The 20250-nt window shown below is 54.9% G+C and overlaps 1 protein-coding gene and 1 long non-coding RNA gene across 4 annotated transcripts in view; one reads left to right on the top strand and one right to left on the bottom strand.

The window, feature by feature from the left end:
* The window catches only part of ZFPM1 (zinc finger protein, FOG family member 1), a 73289-nt gene extending 64045 nt beyond the window's left edge, over positions 1-9244 (bottom strand). For 2 of the 3 annotated variants that reach the window (XM_072980813.2, XM_072980815.2), the window contains exon 1: positions 9163-9244. In XM_072980813.2, coding sequence (XP_072836914.2) covers positions 9163-9211 — 49 coding nt within the window. In that variant the 5' untranslated portion in view covers positions 9212-9244. Of the gene's footprint in view, positions 1-8074; positions 8259-9162 lie in introns of those variants that run through there. The other variant, XM_072980814.2, reaches the window with a different exon arrangement.
* LOC140702209 (uncharacterized) lies at positions 8750-9532 on the top strand. Its single transcript, XR_012081294.2, has 2 exons — positions 8750-8859; positions 9173-9532. It is a non-coding gene; the product is annotated as an uncharacterized LOC140702209 (long non-coding RNA).
* The last annotated feature ends 10718 nt before the right edge of the window (positions 9533-20250 follow it).

The raw sequence follows: 20250 nt of genomic DNA, 5'->3' as shown, positions 1-20250 counted from the left end.
ATATCTATATATATGTGCGCATGTGTGTTATAAAATGAACTTGGGGAAGGACTCAACCTCTCTCCCCCCCATCTCAATCAGATAATTAAAATGCCTGCGTTAATCACATCTGCAATGGAACAAATCGTTGGGAGCCCTCCATCGCCTCCCCTTTCCAGGGTCTGTTATTTTAGCAGGCGAATCCTGCTGCAGTCTGTTTGGTGGAGATAAGGGAGCCCTTATCTCACTTGGCAATCTTCATCAGAGGAGAGATCGGAGTCCTGCCCTATCTGCCGCTCAGATCGGATTCAGCAGAAAGCCAAACGGAAAGGAAGGCGGGTGGGTGGGTGGGTGGGGGGTGGATGGATGTGTGCGGAGAGGAGAGGGGCGATGGAGGAAGAAAAACTCCTACCAAACTTCTGCAATGTTTTTCTTTCTTTTTTTTTCCTTTTTCCCCCTTGTGCTAATTGGTGTGTTTTCTCCCTGAGTCTGTTTTGAAACATTACACACTCACACACACACACACAGAGAGAGAGAGAGAGAAATCTGCCCAATCGCAACCAGATCAATCTGCCAGGTTTATCGCCTCCCCCAATCTCAAGCGCCCAAAACTGTAGCTGCACACAGAAACACACACACACACAGAGGCAGTGGCTGCCAAAAGGTTTGATCATGTTCTCCCGCGTACCCACATTCCCATGTTTGAAGTTAATAAATGTAACCAGCTATCTCGGCAAGAGATCAGTTCCCTGACTTTCCTGCCACCCCCAGCCCCCCCCTCCTGGTTATCAACCGGTCACATCTATCAAAAGGAGAACAAAAGAGACACAAGACAAGAAGACACCGAGAGAGGGAGAGGGGAACAAAACAAAAAGCGGCCAGATGCATCTTGATGCGCGCTTGCTGGGGAGGCTCTCGTCCTATCCGAGAGGAGGAGGAGGAGGAGGAAAAGACTTGATGGGTGGAAGCAGAAACCGAGGAGGAGGGAAGAAAGCACCCCGACAGCCTCCCTCTGGAAGGGGGCAACTACCTGACCAGACGAGACCAGCCGGTGTCTGTGAGCCCCGAAAGAAAAGGAAGACTCTCCCAGGCACAAGCCCAGAAGGATGCAGAGAAGTTGCAGGCGAAGAAAACCAGCCACCGAGGAGGAGGAGGAGGAGCTGCTGCTGCTGTGTGGAAGTCCCAGTCCCAGTCTTATCCGAGCCCCCATCAGCTCCCAGTTACAACCAGGCTTTGAAAGCCTTAACTCAACAAAGCATCTGAATTTCTGCCAGAAAAGGAAAGAATGAAAAGGGGGGAAACCTAATAGCCCACACAATTACCGGCCAAACCTCCACACTTCTGGCTGCTCGCTAAGAAGGGACAGGAAGGCCATGGCATCCCAAGCAGGCCAGCCAGGGGCCCCCCTCCCTCCCTCCCTGTGTTTTAAGGTGGGCCAAATGGACTCAGTAGCCAAGGGTACCCAATTCCCAGGGGTGGGGGAGGGGGTGGGGAGCAGGGAGTAGCGGCATGTTCGTCTGTGGCAGCAAAAACTATACAGGGAATCTCAAAACCGAACACGTTTTATGGAGATGCGCGTGGACACCTCTGAGGAACAGGACCGGCAGGACATGAAGGATCAGGTCAATGGCCACAGGTTAAGCCTTCAAGCATCCCCAAGGCGCTTTGTTGTGTGAGTTTACCTGTGAATCTCAGGGCCACCTCCAACCCCTACAGGCTCCCTCTTTCTCCCTCCACGGATGGCCCCACCTCTCTCATTCCGAAGACGGCGACCCCGGCCAAGCTCACTTGCCTTTTCGCCCTGGAGTCACTTCTGAATGAAGTCTACAGGTAGTTCTCAGCATCCACCTCAACTGTCATCTCTATGTTGGAGTCCTACTTTTATCCCACCTTCCTCCTGGAAAGGACCACCCCATATGGTTTACAGACTAATAGGATTTTTTAAAAGATAACTTTTTTTAAAAAAGTCAGAACTAATACAGTAAATTGTAATAAGATCGATGTTAGGATTAGAATGCTTCTTTTTTTAAAAAAACTCAATTCCCATATCTACAAACTCTTGACCCACTTCAAAAGCCACTGACCTTAAGAATCTGTGAGGGACCAAATACCTGCGGAAATTAGAAAGCTTTTGTGGGCCATCAGAAGGACCTTAGAAGATGGACAAGCAACTGAGCCAGTTTCCAGCCCCCACCCCACCCCCCACCCCCGCCAGCCAGGGAGTTCCCTCATTTGGGAGCAGAGCACTGGAAGGGCCCTCTTTTGCCTCCTCACCCAGCATTCCTCGGAAAGAGGTAGGGCCAAGAGAAGGGCCTTTACGTGCACATCCCAAAGTCTGGGCCAGATATTTAGGGAGCCAGAGGTTGGGGGTTCGACTCCCCGCTGTGCCTCTTGGGAGAAGAATTAGCCTGGGCAGCCCTGGGTGAGCGCGGCGCGGAGGTCCCAGGGCTCCCCAGATGAAGGGAAGGGGAAACCGCTTCTGAGTACCTTCTACCTGGAAAACTCTGAAAAGTGTTGCCATAAATCAGAGTTGACTTGAAGGTTCCCTGTTATTATTCAGGTCTTTCCTCTACACCCCAGTCTGAAGGCAGAATCCATCATGGGGCCAGAAATATAACATAGTTACCGCCTTGGAGAGCTCATTAAAAACCAGGAGTAAACGGTAACGGTAATTACCAGGATAATGAAGAGAGAAACAACTGGCCCTTTAGTAGCCCCCAGAATCAACAGGATGAGATGGCTGGACCGTGTCATCAAAGCTACCAGAATGAATTTGACCCAACGTCCGGGAGGCCGTGGAAGACAGGAGGGCCTGGCGTGCTCTGGTCCATGGGGGGGGGGGTCACGAAGAGTCAGAAATGACTAAACGACGAGAATCAACCAATGCTGGTCGTGGGGCTAATGAATTGCCATGAGGTGGTCAGGCTGCGCGGTGGTCACCTCAAGAGGAAAGCCCTTCCCAATCTCCCTGTAACCAAAGCAACTCACCCCTAGGCCAGGCAGGGGTAAACAAAGCCACCCCAGTAAGCGGTACAAAAAAAGAGGGTCACTCCGACCATCAGCCATGTTGAGCATCTCAGGTCCCCAAGAGGGAGCCCAACTCCAGCAGATGGAAACAGCCAGGAGAAGGCAAGGGTCCCGAGTCAGCCCGAGTCGGCCACGTTCCTCTCTCCAGGGGGTGCAGGAAGCTGGCTTCCCTCTTTTTCAAATCAACCAACCAATACATCAATGACCACACACGTGAGGCCTGTAAATCCACTCTGACAGAGAGAAAAAATTAAAGACCCACCAACCAACTAACCAACCAACCGGTTAAATAGAGCCCAACCTCCCTGATCTTTAACTTATCAGTGTCTGTCAATCACAGGCTTACACACACACACACACACACACACACACACACACACACACACACACACACACACACACACACACACACACACACACACACACACACACACACACACACACACACACACACACAACCCCCAGCTCTTCTGCTCTTTCTGTCTTATCAACATCTGGGACGGAGCTTCAGGGGTGGAAAAGAGAAGTGAAGTCAAAAAAGCACACTGGAGTCAGCAGATACGAATCTGGGCCAGGATGGAGATAATCAGACAGCGCTTTGAAAAAAATACAAAGACGGTCAGCTGCTAGGTTATAAGAACCTTAACCCCTGCAGGTACCCCTTCCCCCTTCCCGGGAAATCAGAAAGTGCCAAAAGACTCATTCCCCCCCACACACACACACACCCACACACACACACACACCCCACTTTTGACCAGTAGGTCCCTATTTTAATCCTCCCTTCTTCCTCCTTAGTGCTATTTTCACGCCAAGAGGCACACAGGCACACACAAGAGGCTACAGATCGTGCATCTTAAAGGCCTGCATCAGTTCTGGCCATCTCTATCTGGCGCCAGATCAACTTCCCATCACTTCATCATCTCCTCACATCTCTTCCCAACGCCGCCCAAGAGGGAGGTGCTCTGGAGCCAGCCGCCTTCAAGCACAACAAGGCAGCCTAATGTATTCCTCCCCCCCACTGCCCTCCCCACTGCCTGTCCTAGGCAACACCCCATCCATCTTCGGATCACCTTTGGCTGCTTATTAAGCACAGAACACCACCAGGCCAGGATGACACGAGAGGAGGTAGGAATTAATGCACAACAGCCACGCGCAGAGAGACCTAACAACTCCTGCAAGACAAAAAAGGGTGGAGGGTGGAAAGTGGAAAGGGAGGGGGTGAGGAGGGGGGCGAGGAGGAGGAGGAGGCAGAGGCTCCCAAAGGAGGTTGCCATGCTCCCCCACACCCCACGCAGGCGGGCCCACCGCCCTCCCCTCTGCTACTGGACCCCGCAAAGGATGCCCCATGCCACCAGAAGGGAAAAGCCACACCACCCGCCGAGGGAGGCAGGCTGGGGCCCCTGAGGCCTGCAAACAAGGTAGACGTGTGCTTGCCTCCCAAGGAGTAACTGGCAAAAAAAGGCAGCTACTCTGCAAAGGAGGAAAGGCACACAAAGCTCCAGCCGCTCTCGGAAGGGGAGCCGGTCACTCTCCCTTCCCTCTCCATTGGGTTTGTTGCTGATATTTGACCAGGTAAATGACAATTCCCCTGACTTTTCTGTGACAAGAAAAATCTTTGTGCTCATTTATTATCATTATCATTATCATTATCATTATTATTATTATTATTATACTGGTGCTTTATTTATTTTTTAATTTATAGTTTGTTTGCTTAGCTCAAGGCGAGGGATGATGCTGAAGGAGATGTGAGAGACGGGGGTCACGTCTCTGTGCCCATTGCGAGAGAAATGCAAAAGGTGCCAGCCCAGCCCGGTGGTCTTAACAAGAGGTGATGAAGGCAGATCTCAGCAGAGGGGTGTCTCAGAGGGCCCCCCCCCCCGGGGCTTCCAACTACAGGGCGCAGACCCTCCAGACGAAAAAGGTTCATGTCATTACCAGGGTCAAATCTGCTGCCTCAGCCATATCCATAGGCCCACTTTGCCACCAGCATCCCAAAAGGGGTTCTCAGGATCCACCAGGCATCCCACGAGATTCCAGCATGAAGTGGTGAATCGCCAACCCTTCTCATGGCAGCCAAGGGGCTCCGCCCGTCCCGTCCCATCAAGGGGCCACCTGCACACTACCGGGACATCTCGGAGCACGTGGTTGAAATGGGGGCTCTTTCTGACTCTCTCTTTCATTCCTTGACCCCTTGTGTTTGTGCCTTTCCTCTTCACTGGCCTGGCATGTTCCCCTGTGCACTGCACCAACATTTCTGTTGCATTATCTTCTTGCTGTTGCTGTGGTTGGATAATAATACCCATTTATATTTTGAAATTAGGGCACTGATTTTGCAGCCTGATTTGAGTTTCCTTCCAAAAGGAAGGAAAAGTGGGATGGAGGTAAACTGCCCCCCCCCCTCCTTCTTCTGTTTTTAAGGACATTTGAGTTACATCTCAACCTTTTACAATTAATGCCAATTATGGTGATGGAAAGGCACACTGTACATGCTTAAGGGTACTATTTTCAGCGAGGACCGAAAGAACCTCAGGGCTCAACCTTGACTCCTTCTGAAGACAGGAAGTCATCCCTCCCCGCTCTTCCCCCCCCCGCCTCCATTGCTGGCAAGGGGACTGTGCCTCCCCCACACTGTCTTTTCAGAAGTCTCACTTTTAAGGTCACAATTATTTCTGTTCTCCCGGAAAGCCGCAGGACCACGGGCAAGTTCAGTCTTACGAAGGCGATCCAACCGCCAGCTCAAAAGCCTCCCCTTGCCCAGCCCACCCAAAGGGCAAATGGCCAGTGGCGAGCGGGGAAGAGTGAGGAAAGGCAATCGAAACATGAATCGCTTCTGGCGGGGGGGGGGGAAGAGAGTAGGAGAGGAACTTTCATCCAATTTTTCAAAAAAGTTTGCCTTGGTCTTATCAGCAGAATAAATCACCTCAGGCAGGCAAACAGGTAGATGCAGCTTAGTACAGCAATTATTTCCAAGAAAAGATAAAGCCCTATTATCACATGGGGGCCGGCCTTCCTATCCAGAGATCTCCAAGGCCTTATCAGTGGGCGAGATCTGTGCAGGAAGGAAGGGAGGCAGGCAGGCAGGCAGGCAGGCAAGGAACACAGTAGAAGAAAAAAGCAGCCAAACCTGCCGGTGGAAAAGTTCCAGCAGCTCAGACATCCTAAAATCCCCTGTGGTCCTTCCCCTTCCGCCAAGGCCCTACATCAAACAGGCCGGAATCATCACAATAAGAGGGCCATTATCAGCCGGGGGATGAGGTGGGGGGGAGGGGTGGGGAGAAAGCAAGAAAAGCGAAAGTTAAATCTGGAAGGCCAGATCTCATCTAGATGCCTCAGGAGACCTTTGGCAAAACTTCCCAAAAAGTTGTTCTGGTTAGAAATAATACATGGGGTGGAAGCCTCAGGGTGGGCAAGAGAACTAGGAGGTGAAGACGGTGAAGGAAAATCAGGATATATTTTCCACACACGGAAGGACTTCTGCTTTGTTTGTTTTGTTTTTTTTAAAAGGCAACTTGAGGCTATGGCTCTCCCGGCCCAGATGGAAGAATGGTTACAAAGCAGGAAAATAACCTTGCTTGGCCTACCTATGCAAGCTTCCCAACTTCACAGAACGCTTTATCAGATGAAACAGAAAAAGAGCCAGTCCCAGGAATGGGGATGATGGTTCATGCTCCACGAGCTTAGCTGACGGAGGGATTTCCGCATTTCCAGCCCCTTCCGCCTGGCAGCTGGAGGCCCTTCTGGCCACTCCCAGCCCCAGATGATGAGTAGGCACATCTGTACGGACTCCCCAGCTGTCCAAAAGCACCAAGCTCAGGACCACCGAGGGCTGTGCGCCAAGGAGGGCACCTGGGTGCGAAAGGACCCGCTCTGCTCCCCTGAAGGAGCCTCCCGCTTCCCCCCCCCCCCGGCCTTTTCTATTTCTGCCTTGGGGGGGGGACTCCAGTTAGGGAAGAGGCCACCTCAGGCTCTTCTCTCAAAGGCCAGCAGGTGCACCACTGCCTCCTCCATCGCACAAGAGGGGCACCAACACGCACTTTGCACATGCTCAGGCAGCCTCACCCTATGTCCCAAGCTTTCCTAGCAGCGAGAGCTGACGCTGGGAAAGGGGTTCCCAGCCCTCCCCCCCCCCCAAGACAGACAGACAGGCAGGCAGGCAGGCAGGCCGGCGCACTTTTCCTCCTCCCGCTCGCCCTCCGTCAGGCTCGGCAAGAGGTCCCTCCAGACCAGAGGAAACACCTTCCTGCTCTCCTCCTCCTCCTCCTCCTCCTCCCGCAAGAGGCGACGGGAGTGAGTCAAGCGCCCGATAAGATCGCAATTTCAGCCCGTCCCGACAGGGCGATCTTATCAGGACGGGACTTGCAGAAAGGAATATTTGAGAGCCTTTATCGCGGGCCTCATCGGGGGCGGCTCTATCGGCCGGGCGATCGCGCCGGGGAAGGAGCAGGGGAGGGGCGGGGAGGGGAGGGGCAGGGCCGGCGCTAAGGGGGGGGCAGGACGGGCGGCGGCGGCGGCGGCAGCAAGAGTAGCGGGGGGCCCCCCTCGCCGGGTCTGGGGGCGAGGGGATCGGGCCCCTCGAGCGGAGGAAGCCGAGAGCGGCGGCCGGCCGGCAGGAAGGCAGGCAGGACCCCCCCCCCCCGCCCCGCAATCTCCATGAGCGCGCCTCCGGGTCCCTTCCCGAGGGGGTCCCGTTGGGGGGGCCGAAGGGACGGGGGGGGGAGGCGATCACAAAAGGGGGCTGGGAGGACCCGATCCGGGGCTCCCTTGGGACGACCCCGCCCGTTCTTGTCACTCCCAACAACTGCGGAGAGGAAGCCGCCCCTCGACTCTGGCGAATGGCCGGCGGGGGGGGGGGGGAGAAGGAGCGCGCTTGGAGGGGAGACCCGGTCGGTCCCACCAAGTTGGAATCAACTGGCGGGGAAGGCGCGCGGGGGGGGGGCAAAGTGGGAGGGAGGGAGGGAGCCGGGTGCCCCCCCCGAGGGACTTGGCCAGGAGTTCGTCGCGGAGGGGGGGGCGCCGAGCCAGGCAGGGGGGGGCGGCGGCGGCGGCGAAGGGGAAGGGAGCTGCTCACGTTTGATCTGCCGGGGGTTGCTCTGCTTCCTCCTGGACATCGCGGGGCGGCGGCGGCGGCGGCGCGGGCGGCTCGGGGCCCCTTCCCCTCTTCCTCCTCTTCCTCCTCCTCCGGCGAGAGCAGCAGCGGCGGCGGCGGCGGGCGCGCGACTCTCATGCCCACCCGGCGCTCCCAGGGCTGGCCAGCGGCGGGGCGGCCGGGCTCGGGGACCACACGCGGGCGGCGGCGGCGGCGGCGAGCTCCTGCCTGCCTGCCTGCTTGCCTTCCCTCCCTCCTTCCTTCCCGGGCTGGGGCTCCGCGGCGCTTTCCCGGCTCGGGCGCCGCCCGCCTCCTCCGCCTCCTTCCTTCTCCCGCCGCCGCCGCCGAGCGCCCTTTTTTCTCAATGGAACCTGGACGGGGAACGGCGGCGCGGAGCGTTCCGAGGGGGCGGGGCCTCCCAGGTTCCGGGGGCGGGCGCCCTGCCCGCGGCCCCGCCCACCGGGGGGGGAAGGGGGGAGTGGTGACAAATAGGAAACGGGGAGGGGAGGAGGCATGAAGGAGCGCCGGGGCGGTCCTAGCGCGCCCCTGGCGGCCGGCAGGGGGCGGTGGCGGGGCCGGCCCGAGACCTTTTGCCGCCCGAGGCCCTTTCTTGAGCTGCCGGCTCTCCGCGAAGTCTGCGGGGCGGGGGGGGGGGGGGAGAGAGGATGCTCCGGGAACAAGAACCGCCTTCAGAGAAAACAAGAGGAAACATCGTTTCCTCAAATAACTTGCCCTGCTTCCTAACCTGTACTACTATTGCAATTCGGGTGAGCCGCCTTGGGTCCCTTTATGGGAGGAAGGGGGGAGTGCAAATGGGAGGAGATGCTGTATAGACAGACGGATGGCTGAGAGTGTGGAGGGAAGAGAAGTGCCTTTTATCCCTGCTTTCCAGGGAGTTCCTGGATCTCTCTCCAGAAAACAAAGGGGGTCCCGTTGGCTTCAAGGGTCAAGGTGCCTGTTTCAAAATCTCTTCGGGGGCTTCAGCTTTTTTTTCCCCGCCCACTCACTGCCCTCCCCAAACTATGTGAGATGACATCTTGGCGACGACGAAAAAGTGATAAAGGCATTACCTCTCCACAGGGTGCATTCCTTCAAAGCTGCTGTCTCCGTGCAGTCCATTTGCGAGCGAAGCCGCTGATTATCTCCCGAGGTGCAACCCTCAGACAAACACAAGCACCTCTGCGGCTTCCGGATCACCAAAGGTCTCTTAGGGTGTGGTTTTTTATAAAGGCTACACCTGGGTTGTTAATTTTTACAAGTAGCACAGGACTAACTACCCACGAATAACAAAATACATTATTAACAAAATGGTCTTGATTTTTTAAAAAATGTAGTGGCCAAAAAATCACTAAAAATTCGTTGCGCCCAGCCATATTTAACTGTAACGTAAAGGATGGGTGCAAGATTATAAAATTCGGTAATAAATATGAAGCAGTGGGACCTGCTCTCGGCTGCCTCTGTGTGGAGCGTGGATCCCACTGTTGAAAGTATCAGCCACATATATGCACCTCACTCGCCCGCCCACCCCATGCTCCGTCCCCATCCAGAGGAAAGAAATATTCAGCTTTCTGTAGCCCCCAAGCACGCTCTGGGCTTAACTGGGTTATATGTTTGGGGTGTGTGTGTGTGTGTGTCCCTTTTATTTTTGCAGAGGCATGTTCACAGACGTCAAGGCTCCTTTGCCACTTGGTTCATGCGGATGGATGGAGCTGGTTGGGTTACGGAGGAAGAGGCAGGCCAGAGCTGACCCAACCCCTCTCTGGTCCAGCCTTCCATCTGGACAGTGGCCAGCAGGATGTCCTCATGGGAGGACCACAATTAGGAATTCAGGAGCCCATACATCACCCCTCCCACCTCTGCTTGTTTTAAGGTGATATCTCCCAGATCTAGGACTCCAAGCAGCATGAGACATGAGTTTAAAAAAAGACATGCTAAAACGCAGTGGGCTCTTTTAATGTCAAAAGAGAACGAAACAGATTGCATGCTGTTGCCCCCACCTTCTTGTTCTCTCGCCTCTAATCTCCATGTGCTGACACCCACCCACCCATGCCTTAATCTGTATCCCCTAATTCAGGTTTCGTCTGCTCCGAAGGTGACACCGGGGGGGGGGGTCTCTCTTATTTTCTGCACCTCTTACCAACCTGCTGGGATTCTGCTTTGGGCACTTTGCAGCAGAAACGGCCTGAGCGTGTTGTGCCTCCCCACTCCCCCCCCAAAAAAAAGACATTGGCCCATTTTACTTTAAGCAGACAGCATTTTAGCATCTGAGGGATCCTCTCACCAAATGATAGCAAGTGCTTTTGACACAGCATTGACTCCTTGTTACGATCCAAGAAGTCTGGGCAGATCTAATCTCTCCCCTGAGAAGCAGAGGTTTGTGTTTTGGGAGCAGGTGGCTGCTTTTGGGCAATCTCCCGGGGATCCCCTGGGGAAACCACGGCCCAGCGTTCCTGCACCGTCTGCACCAGCTTTGCAAAGGGGGCACCCGCTGTGTGGCCAGCTCTGCCACCTTCACTTTTGAATCCCTGTTTCACACGGTTTGATTTGGGCTGCTGCCTTCTGCCCAGTTCTGCTCCTTCATAACGCCTCCCGGACCCTCTTCATTTTTTTCTCCACTGCCCACCTAATGGTCTTACTGGGAGCTGGTGAAGTTTCCAGCAGAAGCTGGAGGAAAAGAAGGCCCCGTGTTTGGCCCAGCAAGCTCCCTCCCACACGTGTGGGTCTCCTCCACGCTCCCTTAACCCAGTGAGGTGGGTCAGGCTGAGGGAGCATGATGACGGGGAGTCCAACATCGCCCTGTGAGTTTTCCTGACTCCATGGCAGGGGAAGCCTGGATCTCCCAAGGCCCCCCCCCCGCCGCTGGGCCCTCCGGCTGCTCCAGCACACCGGTTCCTTCGCATCACGTATACCGCCTGTAGTAAATTAAAAGCAAGACAAAATGGGGGTGGGGGGTGGGTGGGAGAGCAGGAGCAAAGCATGAATCCTTACCTGCTGACTGGGAGGATGGCCCCTTTTATTTGATCCGGTGGTCAGACTAATAGAACAGACAGGTCCTGCTTTTTGGAAGAACGGTTAACTCCCTGCGCTCACAAGCCTGGAGCCCAGGGATTTCCAGTTTACTCCCACCAAGGACGGAAGGCCTCTGCCGAGGAGGCAGCCAGCTTGTCATATCGACCAATGGTTGAAAAATAATATCTCTCCCCCCCCCAACTGCTCTTGTAGTCTTCAGCCCACCAATGCAGTCTAAATCCCTGGCATTTGTTGTGGATGGTGGCCTTAATCAAAAGGCAGGGGAACGTTCTGTGCTCCTAGGGGGCAAAATGGGAAGCTCCCGAAAGGTGGTCTTTGAGTCTGGGGGAACCCCCTTCCCAGGCTGCCCCCGCCCCGCCCCACCCCAGCCAGTGTGGCCAGGTAGGGGCTTCAGAGGGGCGTCGTCTCGGCAAGCATGTGTTCAGAGTCCTGGGAGCTGCCGCGTCCCACACCTGCCTCCTGGGCCCTCTTGTGCTACGTTACCAGCAGCCTCCTGGGTTTTCCAGAATTGGCCGGCTCCTGGAGGTGCCGGTGGGAGTGGGCTGGTGGGAGAACCTGGCACTTTCTGCATCCCAAGAAGGCCTCTGCCCTTCGGATGGCCCTTCTCTCCCCCCCCCCAGAACAGAGGCCAACCTGAACCCTTTGGGGGGGTCTCTGCCCGCCCCACGGTCTTCTTCCACCAGCCTCATGGGTCAGCCACGCTGCAACCAAACGGATCAGTCGCTGCCCGTATGTGTCCGGAACCCACAGGCTTGGCATATGGGGAGCTCCCATGGGGCACGGTGTAGACGCCCACCTCATTAATCTGTGGGAGAAACCCTTTGCTTGGCAACCCTCTGAAGCAGGGCATCGCTGGAGCCTGGGAGGAACCCGTTCCCTGTAATTAACTTGCGCTCCATTTCACACTCGCCCCCCCCCCCAGCCACCTGGCATGTGTGCCACACAATCAAAGCACTGCTTTTGCGTGGGGAGGGGGGAGTCAACTGATTTCAAATCACCACGCTTTGCAACCCTTTGGGGGCTTATTTCAGCCAATTATCTCTGCCGTTTGCACCCCAAGTCCCTTTTCAAAAGTCGCCCTAAACCCAGCTCGACACCGGACGCCCTCGCCACCTTCTTCAGGGCTGGAGGTCAGGAGGAGAAGCCGAAGAAGAGGCGCTTTCTGCTCCCCTCGGCCGGGTTCTGTTGCCACACAAAGGAGGCCGAGGAATGAGGACAGCTCACACAAGACAGAAGGATGGATGGTGATGGCAGCGCAGCCTCGGCCAAGGGAACAGCTTGCTTTCGGAGCGGAGATGCCAAGAGTGCTCAGAAATCGCAGCTGCGGCCGGGACGGGAGAGGATTCTGGGTAACTGGCAGGCGACTCGAACCAGCTGGCAGCCCCCTCCCCTTTCCCAGCGATGCGTTGGGGGGAAGCCTGAAGCTTGGGGAAGTTACCTGTTTTGCAGAACGGTCCAGTCTGCTGGATGCCGCTGCAAAGAGGGCAAGCTTTCCCCCTCCCCGGGGTTGTTCTAGGATGCGGGAGGGCAGGGCCCCCTGCCTGTTCCTTGGCTTCTTTTTTTTAACGAGACCCCTAAGATGCACCCACCGCCTGGTGGGAAAGACACTCGACCAGAAGGAACTAACCCCCCCCCCGGCAACGGTTTGTGAGTGTTCCTCTGGAAGGTTAGTCTTACTTGCCAAGGGTGTTGGGAAATATAAGGGTATTTTTCTGATTGAGAGCTCACCCCTCCCAAAACATTTCCCCCACATCCCGTTCCCATCAGTTACTTTGGGCACATTGTGAGAAGACGAGAGAAGCTGGGAAACGAAGGAGAACAAAAAAAAAAAACTTAAGTGGAAAAGAGAAGGTAGCAGGGAAGGAGGAAGGTCAAACATGAGATGGGTCACTCTGTTAAGGAAGCCACAGGCTTGTGTTTGCAAGAGGCGAGCAGGAGGGCTGAGGGCAGGGCCTTCATGGGGGGGCGCGTCTCTCGTTCATAGGGTCACCATAATTTGGAAGTGACTTCATGGCACAGAACCACCACCTTTCCAGTCATTGAAAGCTTCTACAGCCTAACGAGTGCACTCCTCAGGCCAACTGGGTCACCAATAATATCTTGAACGAGCCATTTCCACCCGTTGGGGATGGCCTGTGGGTGGCCGAGGCCGCGGAGGCCTCTTCTGATCCTACCGTTGGTGCTATCTCTCGTCTGGAGAGCCAAAACTGCTGACAACTCATCAAAACTCTCTCCCTTTGTCTCAAATATATATATATATAATGGGTTTTTAATTAACTTCTTGTTTCAGTGGGGGGATAATGAGTTTTATGCACCACATGACTCCAGTAAAGAGGTCATGCTTGGCAAGGCGGATGTTGAAGCAAATTAAGCTAGAAATCAGGAAAAGTTTTCACTGGAGGAGCAGAGCAGCCAAAGGGGGGGGGGGAGAGCTGGCCATTGGGAGGCAGGGCCTCTTGACCCCTCATGCCAGGCAGGCGCACACACACATGCACATGCACACATGCACACACAGGACCTCACTCTCCTCCTCTCCATCTGAAGAAGAGGCACAACCGGAAGACGTAGGGACCCTGTCCTCTTCCAGCCTCCGCCGTTGATCCCAGGATTCTTTGGGAGCCTGGCGCCTCCGGGAGGGACCTGCTCAGGAAAGCCTGGATGAGCCTGCCTAGCCCGGTCCATGCCCACCGCGACCTACCCACCCCTCGCCCTGGTCTGCGCTGGCTGGTCAGGGCACCCCCACGTCTCCTCTGGAGAAGGGTCTTTCCTGCCCTCTGTTCCCAGATCGGTGTCGCTGGAGGTGGGGCTGGGGACAAGGTGCCAGGGGGGGGGGAAGCAGGAGCATCGGCCCTTCCTCAGGACCTCCCACCCCCACCCTTTCACCCTTCTCATTGCAAGGGAGGGTGGATGTTACAGGAAAAGGGAAGGGAAGGAGAATTCTCTATCCCCCACCACCACCACCCTCCTGTCTCCCTCCCTCCCTCCCTCCTTCCTGCTGCTTCTTTCTTGGCTGAGGTTACAATCCTGGCAGCTTGGAGAAGGCTTAACCAGGGAATGACAGGAGGTGGTGGGAGAGCAGCAGGCAGCCTGCCTTGGCACCCGGCCAGAACCCCAGGGGCGATGTCTTATTTGCATATAAATTTCCATCTCTCTCTCTCTCTCTCTCTCTCTCTCTCACTTTCTCTCTTTCTTAAAAAAAATGTATCACCCAAAATAAATAAATAAATGCAGACAAGCAGCACATCATTTGCTCCACCACCTGGCATGTTTGCGTAGTGGACGGCCGAGCACCTTCCTTTGGGAGATGAGGGGAGGAGGGACTCGGATGCTGGAAAGCCTGCCCTGCAAACCTCCCTCTTGGGCGCCGTGAAGGCTTCAGAGGGAAACAGGGCGCCTTGGGGGAAGCACCTGGACGGGGAGGTGGCTCAGGCCAGAGGATGGGAGCCACCGCTTTTTAAAGGGGTTGCTGAATGCTTTTAACGGATTAGGGGTTGCAATCCAATTTTTGATGAATTCTTTCTAAAACTCCGGCTTAGTGCTCACAATTCCTGCGTGCTCTCTTGCGTGCCGGCTTCGTTTTAGGCAGCCAGAGGCTGGGGAGCCCCGGGGTCGACATTTGCCTCCCTTTTCAGCAGAAGGTTTGCCAGAAAACATCTGAAAAGAACCGTCATTTACGGTGGGAAACTCAAGACACACAAATGGTCATTATTTTGCCACGATCGGAGGCAGCCACAAATGAGTGTTGAAAGGCAGACTACATCTGAGGACGTGGACTCATCATCCACGAAAGCTCACCTGGAAATGTAGTGGTTAGCCTTGAAGGTGCAACCTTTTCCTCTTCCTAGATCTACTCGTCTCACCCGATCTAGCCAGGAGGGGCGACTGAGGAGCCGAGGGAGGCCCAGAAAGAAAAAACAAGGCTCTGGAACACACACACACACCCGAGATTTGTCTGGCCCCCTCGCTGGGCAGTTTCAAAAATCAACTCAAGACCTGGTTACAGTATATAGACAGGCCGCCCCCCCCCCCGGTCACTACGTAATTCTCTTTCTTTATCTTTATCTGTTCTGTTTTTGTATTACTGTTGGAATCTGTTATTTTCTATGAACTGTTTTTATTACGTGTTCTGTGAGCCGCCCAGAGTAGACAATGTCTAAATGGGCGACCTATAAGCTCAATCAATCAATCAATCAATCAATCAATCAATCAATCAATCAATCAATCAATCAATCAATCAATCAATCAATCAATCAATCAATCAATCAATCAATCAATCAATCAATCAATCCCTTATTTGTTCATTGATATATAACTAACACAGCTGCTCTGCTGAAGCTGCATTTGAGAGGGCCGCCTTCCGCTCTGCCTGCTGGCAAGAGGGGCAGGAAAGGAGGACTTCGTTCGCGAGGTCCCCCCAAAGAGGGAAAACAAATTAGGAAAGAATATGTTCCCAAGGTCTACGGGTCAGCTCAGCCTCAAGCCTTTGTGGGGACCATGGGATCAAGAACCTGTGGCTTTCCTGAAGGCTCCGGACTGCACGGCCCATTGTCCTTCACCATCAAAGGCTTGAGTGCCTTGGTTCCAGTGGGTGAAGGACGATGGGCCTCGTGGGCCAGAGTCCTCAGGAAAGTCACCGGATGGGTGGTCCCCACCATCCTCCTCCTAGCAGTGCTTTTAAGTGATCGAGCGTGGCTCGGCCATGTCTGTAGGTGTGTGCGCGTGGGCACGGGTGTACGCACGTGTAAGTGTGTGCGCCTGCTTGAGTTGTGTTTGCAGAGAGATTGTCATAACACACCAGAATAAATAGAATGTTTTCCCGCAGACGGAACGGCATGCCTGCGGAGGAGAGATAATGGCCCAGCCGAAGCAAACCTCATTGTGCGGGAAGTGACATCTTTTTATGGAGCTGTGTACATTTGTATTAGTGCTAATTAATCAGGGGCGATATTAGGAGCAAGCGGAGGGAAGGTGTGTTGGGATGGGGAGGGAGAACTGGGAGGCGGCAGGGAGGGAGGGAGGGAGGGAGGGAGGGGAGAAGACAGAGTCGGCCAGGGCGCAGAAGGTCCTTTCCCGATAGCCAAAAAGGAAGGGAAGAGGAGCGGAGCGGAGGGGCCTTCTGGAAGAAGGTGGGTGCTGGTTTCCAACACAGAAAAGCCCTGGGCTGGACCCCTTTGGCGGCAGGAGCAGCTGTAACAAAGTGGCTCTGGCTAGCGGTCCTTTTCGGCACAAAGCGATGGCTTCTCAGTTTCCTGCCATGGCCCACAGGGGATGGAGCCACGCAACGTGGGGTTTTTTTAAAACCTTTGACTGATGTCTAAAGATATCATCCACAGTGGAAAAAAATAAAATCACCTGTGAAATCAGCCGGAAAGTCACTGTGCAAAAGAGAGCTGGTTAGGAGGAGGAGGAGGGTGAGGAGGATAAAAAGAGGACTGCCCCCCAGGCTGTGGCAGGAGGGGCACGGCTGGCTCCCCCCGCCTTCTTTTTAGATCGAGGGGGCAAAGGTCCTTTCATGACTCAAGTGGGCTTCTGGCCACAGAGCAGCCAACGAGGAAGGAGTTGTTCTCAACTGGACACTGGACTTTGTGTAGGTGAGTTTCAAAATCAGCTTGGTGCTGTTTTGAACTTAATCATCAGTTAAGAAGCTGCTTTGGCTTTGGCTTTTAATGGGCTTCAGTTTAATGTTGCGATGACGGGTCTCGGTTGAGTGTCAGTTATGGGAGAAACATAGAATGCCTACGTAGCCTATTAGCCAGTCCATCCATCCATCCATCCATCCATCCATCCATCCATCCATCCATCCATCCATCCATCCATCCATCCATCCATCCATCCATCCATCCATCCATCCATCCATCCATCCATCCATCCATCCATCCATCCATCCCCCATGTTTTAAATTATAAATAAACATTAGGATCCAAGCATGGGAGGGTCTGGCCAGCTCTCCAGTCTAACTCTCTGCTTGGTTCAGAAAAAGCGGGCACTGGGCATGGGATTGGCAAAGGGCTGCTTGGTAAGTGGGGCATGATTTGGGAAGTCCCCAAAAGAAGCCCCAGAATTTCCCCCCTGGGGCTTTTAGGTAGAGTGGATGTGCGCATGGAGAAGACCTGCCCCCAGAGGGAGGCTGGGCTGCCCCCTGCTGGCCAGATCTCCCTGTGGCGAGACTTGGGACTTGACCTCACCAGGTGGGGGAACAGAGGAAAGCCACCAGGTCTTCCGCCTGGGCATTTTGCAAGCCAAGGCCCTGATCCGATCCCTAGATTTGGGCAAGCGTCACTTCAGGTCCAGCTGCTGGTGGGCAGGGAAGGTTGCCTTCTCGAGGGCTGGGGCAGCTGGGGGTCTTCCTCAGGCCGCTCTGTGGCTCTTTCTTCTCCCATGCCTGCACCCCCTCCCTTCCCCCTCCTTAGCCGCACTCTTTCTCCCTGGTCCAAACGCTGCCCCCCCCAGCTCACATCCACACCCTGCGCCCCCCCTCACCAGCCCAGCCCAGTGTTAATCTGCAAGGACTCACGGCTTTCCTTTCTCCTTTCCCTTCTTTGTGGGAATTACGGTGTCCTCCCCAGCAATCTTCCAAGTGTCACACGCGTCCGAAGCGCTCAGCGATCAAAGCTGGGCTCAGGAAACTCGAGGGCTTTAGGGAGCTGAGTCTGACTGACGGACAGGCAGGGCTGCTGCTCCCTTCTTCCTCTCTCTCTCTCCCCCCCCTCCTTTATTTCCCCAGGATTGCCCTCAGATCTGGGCAAATCACCTGCCCTGGCAGAAGTCCTGAACATCTGCTTATGGTGTGGCAACAGGGGGTGTGGGCCATCCATGTTTCTGCGCTGGCTCTTCCTGGTGCCCTTTCTATGGCGGCCCCCATTTCAAGAGAGTTCCTTGGACATACTGAACTGGATGCATGGTGGGAAAAACCTGGCTCCCTCCCTCCGAGAACCCGGTGGTGGTGGGGAAACTGGACCTGGGGGGGGGGCACCCAGTGTCTTCCTGCCTTCCTGAGACAGGAGAGTCGTCGTCCTTCTAAGGCAAACGGTGCCCGGATGGGCCAAGAGCTGTTTGGGAGATCCTCCTCCACCTGCGAGGGAAGCCGTTGCCTTCTTGGCTTGCGACCCCAAGAGCCCAGAGGAGCAACGTCCTCAAGGTCCTCTTTGTACCCCTTCCCCAGTTGAGGGCCTCAACCTCTTCTCTTTAGGCCGTCGGCCCCCCAGGCAAGCTTTCCTACCCGAAAACGCTGCGCGCTGCGTCCCCCTCCTCTTGGGTCCTCACTCGCCTTCATCAAAGCTCAGCTCCGGAATCCTGGCTTCGTTCTGGAGAAGGCAAGGGAACAGGAAGAGCCTCTTCGGTTCTTCCGCTCCCATACGGTGCCCTCACCGCTTGGCCGTCCACGATCCACGCGTGCAGGCTCCCGGGACTGTTTTCCTGGGCAAGGCCGAGGAGACCCACTTGGGCCCCTGCTTCTGGTGTGTTCGAACGAAATAAGGTGACGAGATGAGGGAGCAGAGATCGGCCGCCACCCGGAAGCTGCTTTTTCTCGGCCCACCGGCTGAGGACTTCCAGAGGAGCCTGTTGCTTCTGAAAGCGCTTCATGAGATTCATCTGGAGGAGCGAGAAATCTGGAACACACGGGGACACCCTCTCCTCTCTTCCTGGTGCTTTTGTGTCTGCAACGCAATATCTCCAGGCGGGAGCGCCCAAGCCCCTTTTCCGCCTCCGTGATATTTTTCGCCAAAGCCTGCTTGCAAAATGTGTGCGGCTGTACATTTCTTGATCGGGAACATTTTTTTGGAGGTTATTTTTTTCCCCTCCCTAAATTAAGCTATACTAATTATTTTCAGAGAGCGTTATCTCGACTTCACAACGCTCTGCGAGGGTGCGGGCTGTGAGCATTTTAAGCCGCCATAAACAAAAGAGTGGTTTGGAAAATAATTCTATCAATTAATCAAATTAATCCTGCAGTTTTAGTTACAAGCCCCAAGTGGCAGGATTCTAGCCTGCGGTTACGAGCTATCTCTCGTTGACAGTGTTTAAATGTTATGATTGCAACAGTAATTAAAGAATATAATATACCCGTTGCTTTGTGGCAGGCACCGTGACTCTGCAGCTCAAGGATGCTCAGTCAGAGGTCAGCCGGAGGGCCAAAGGGAACTGGCCGGGACCATCTGAGCAGCCGTCCCCCCCCCCCTCTAGAAGGGCCAGGGGCTGCCATGATAACTCAGCAAGGTGGCTGTTGCTACTGTGCTTGAACTTTCTGTAAGCACGTACACCCCGAAATGCAGCAGGATATGCTCCTATCTACAAGGTGGATAAGCGGCATGAAGACCTGGTGGTCTTCTCTCGTGCCCATCAGCGGAAAAGATCTGCTGTGGCACAGATTTCATTCGCTCCCATCAGTAGAAAGCTTTGCTCCATCTGCTGGGCTGTGACTTTGCAAGGTTGGGGCTGTCAGGGAGGAGGGAGCGGACCACCCCCACCCCCCCACCCGAGCTTCTCCCACGTCACGGAGGTGCATTTATTTCTATGATGTCAACATGGGTTTTTAGAGTGCTAATTGAGGGCAAGGGGGCGGCAGCATCATCCTCTGCATTTGCTGAGTTGACAGAAGCCCGCTTTCCTTTCCCACTGAATTTGGGTGGCTAATTAACTTGAATGAGAGGCGTTTGGAGGCAAAGCCTGATTCTAGGAAGAGAGGTCTGTGGATGGAGTCAAATGGGTTGCAACAGCCAAGGAGCCCAGCATGGCTCAAGATTAGAAGCTAGAAGTGCCAGCGTTATCAACCCACCGTCTGGGGCTCTGTCTTTTTATCAGCAATTGGGGGGGGGGGAGTTACTCTTTTTTCATTTACAGTCCCCAGGATAATTTGCATCTACACACCACCAACCTGCAAAAATTGGCCTTGTTTCAATGGGTACCTCTGCCCAAAGAGACACCCACCTCTGCCCAGCCCCCATGATTTCCACGGCTCATGGGTGAGGAAGGAGAACCCCTTTCACACACCCCAAAGGATCAACGGAGTTCCAGAGAAGATTGGGGGGGGGGGAGAGAGGCATATTTTAGAGGTAGCTGGGGGCCAAAGGAAGAGGATTCTGCAGACAGAGTGCGTGGGGAGGCATGGGGTGGGGCTGGATTGGGCC

The sequence above is a fragment of the Pogona vitticeps genome, chromosome 10, assembly GCF_051106095.1.
Source record: "Pogona vitticeps strain Pit_001003342236 chromosome 10, PviZW2.1, whole genome shotgun sequence".
NCBI classification, from domain to species: Eukaryota; Metazoa; Chordata; class Lepidosauria; order Squamata; family Agamidae; genus Pogona; species Pogona vitticeps.
The sequence above is the reverse complement of the archived record's forward strand: the minus strand, read 5'-3'. Positions and strand labels throughout refer to the sequence as shown.